This window comes from Sinocyclocheilus rhinocerous, unplaced genomic scaffold (genome assembly GCF_001515625.1).
Source record: "Sinocyclocheilus rhinocerous isolate Xijiao unplaced genomic scaffold, SAMN03320098_v1.1 scaffold1116, whole genome shotgun sequence".
Classification (NCBI taxonomy): domain Eukaryota; kingdom Metazoa; phylum Chordata; class Actinopteri; order Cypriniformes; family Cyprinidae; genus Sinocyclocheilus; species Sinocyclocheilus rhinocerous.
Window position 1 is genome coordinate 400,305 of NW_015659716.1, and position 2,924 is coordinate 403,228.

General features: G+C 37.5%; 1 protein-coding gene across 1 annotated transcript in view; it reads left to right on the forward strand.

Moving 5' to 3' along the window:
- The window catches only part of LOC107724169 (uncharacterized), a 15,373-nt gene that overhangs the window by 8,119 nt on the left and 4,330 nt on the right, over nucleotides 1-2,924 (forward strand). The window contains exons 3-7 of the mRNA XM_016532978.1: nucleotides 359-419; nucleotides 550-716; nucleotides 1,056-1,142; nucleotides 1,244-1,342; nucleotides 1,624-1,659. Coding sequence (XP_016388464.1) covers nucleotides 359-419; nucleotides 550-716; nucleotides 1,056-1,142; nucleotides 1,244-1,342; nucleotides 1,624-1,659 — 450 coding nt within the window. The remainder of the gene's footprint in view (nucleotides 1-358; nucleotides 420-549; nucleotides 717-1,055; nucleotides 1,143-1,243; nucleotides 1,343-1,623; nucleotides 1,660-2,924) is intronic.

Below are 2,924 nucleotides of genomic sequence, written 5' to 3' on the forward strand. Positions count from 1 at the left end.
CAGCAACGCAACTGTAATGTTCCCAGGTCCAGAAACGTAGTAAGGACATTGGTAAAACAGTCCATGTGACATCAGTGGCTCAACTTGTGAAGTTACAAGAATACTTTTTGTGTGCAAAGAAAAAAAAAAGATTTCTTTCAACAATTCTTCTCTCCTGAGTTACAGTCTTCCACCATTTTGCGCACCACTTTGCGCACAAAACGTTTTCTCGTAGCTTCGAAAAATTGAAGTTGAGCCACTGATGTCACATGGACTATTTTACCGATGTCCTTACTATTTACCATTGTTTGGTGATTTATTTTCTTGGGTGAAATCCAGTCATTTCGACAAGAATGTGGAATTTTGTGTGAAGCGAAAGATTTCCTCACACAGATTTGGCAACGGGTTACGTGGATTCCATGCCAACAGAAAGCTGCTTGGTTTGAAAGCTACTGCACTATTGACTATAGACAAGGGAATTTTTTGCCCCAAATTTTGTCCAAACTTCACTAATGTGGCCACACCTTAAGTTTGTTAGGACAAGTCTTCACCTGATGCCTCAAATCTTAGGTGGTTTTGCAACTAACATTTTGTGTGTCATTCAGGTATGTCATAGGAACTCTAGAGCTTCTTGTAGCTGAGAACTATATGATTGTATACCTGAACGGAGCCACTTCACGCCGAAAGATGCCCAGTGTGGGCTGGCTCAGAAAATGCTATCAGCAGATAGATCGAAGGTGAGAATCTCATTGCCAGTATTTACTAACACAGTTCATTTGTGGGTGAACTGTCCCTTTAAATTGCTCATTCTGTTTTTATCTTCAACTTAATTTTGTTACAACCCCAAATAACACAGAAAGGCTATTTCAAGCCAACAGCTGTTAAACTATCTATAACGTAGGGAAAACATTTAATAATAATGATAATAAATGTAAATAAAAATGCTTAATATAAATCAATTTTTTTATATTTTTAAAAATGAATACAATTTTCCAAATAAATAGTATTAATAGGAATATTTATTTTCAGTAAAAAAAAGTCTAAATTTATGTTTGCACCACATTGTTCTGATACAGGTTAAGGAAAAATTTGAAGTCTTTGATAATAGTGCACCCGTCCTGGTTTATTCGCACCCTCCTGGCCCTCACAAAACCTTTTATAAGGTCAGTCCTTTTCTAGTTAACTTCAGATATATTTTAATATGAACTGATGTCCTGCAATGACCTTATGAATGCATTATTCAATGTAACTTTTCCAATTACAGCTCAAAATTTAGCCAGAAAATCAAGTATGTGTTCAGCCTGACAGACCTGGCTGAGCTTGTCCCGATGGAGTACGTTTCCATACCAGACTGCATTAAACAGTAAGTATCCCTTTAATATGCCCTACTGCTTCCTATTTTTTTAAGCAGGAAATGATCAGTTTCTACTGTACGTTCATTACTCTGGAACTGTTTCGACAAGCTATGCTAAATGATTACCTTCCGTACTGAAGTTTCTATACTGTTCTCGTCTCTCAGCAGTATTCCAGCTTTGTAATTATTTGACTGAAAGTCTGATCTGCTCCCAAGTACTAGCTGCTGTTGGCTGTGGTATCTTCAGAAACTCTCTATGCCCTAACCCTTCTTCCTGCCTTTCCTCTAAGGTTTGACGAAGAAAAAAATAGGAAAAAACATAAAAGGTATATGTATTTTCATTCCGGAGATCCCTGTCGTATCTCTGTTGACCTTGCCTGAATTGCACGAAACTAACAATTAATCATTTGGCTTTATTAAGTGTACACCTATACTTGGTCACTGGACCAGAAGTTGCTTTTTTTAGCTTCTTCTTTGATTGTCATCAAGATTCTAAATGCCTTCTGTGTGCCATCTAACTATAATCATTTGTTGTAAATGCAGCTGTTTTGCACTTTAACTTTTTAAATTGAGCACAATTTGTCACTTATTTCAAAAGCAAACGTGTTGACTTGTTCTGAAATTCCTGCATTGACCTTTTATTATTAAATCTACTGAGGCAAGCAGTATTTCCTGTAGTTTTTGTCCTATCGCTATGTCTTGCTTTGTTCACCTTTGTTCAACCATCCAAAGCAGTTAAAATGCATACAAGTTTATTAATTATTTTTAAGTAAATAAAAATAAATACATTTCTTTAATTTTATTTTATAAAATAACTAAAAACACTGAAATAAAAATGTACAGTGGGGTTTAAAGGACTAGACAGCATTTTATTTAAAGGTGCTGTATGTAGGATTGACACCGAGTGGTTGAACTTGGTATTGCAGTCCAAATTCAAAATATTGGAGAGGGTTTTTTTTCACCCGGCCCCTCCTCCTCAGACTTGAGGCACACGCAGGTTGCCAGATTGACGACACCAACAGGAACGAGCGCACTTGACGATGAATGAAATGAAATACGCTGTGTTTTCCGCAAAATGGCAACCCGGGGTGCCGAAATACAATTGGGTAAACTTGCAGTGGGCCGGTTTCACAAACCAAAACAGAGACCGTCATTCCGGCCCAGAACGCACATTTTCAAAGGAGAATAACTGACTGTAGCATTGTTTTTCAGATAAACAAGTATGTTAAAGGGGTCATATGATGCGATTTCAATTTTTCCTTTCTCTTTGGAGTGTTACAAGCTCTTGGTGCATAAAGAAGATCTGTAAAGTTGCAAACACTAAAGTCTCAAAACCAAAGAGATATTCTTTATAAAAGTTAAGAGTTAACCACACCTACCTAAAACGGCTCGTTCTAACACGCCCCCAACATATACGTCACGATGTGAGAAGATTTGCATAACGCCGCCCAAACGTTCACGCAAAGAAAGAAGGCGTAACGTTTATTCTCACTGTAGTATTGTTGAAACTGCCGCCATGTCGTGGAGACGCTGTGTGCTTCGTTGTGAAAGCGAAACTACTTTGTTTGACCTTCCAAAAGAGGACGATATC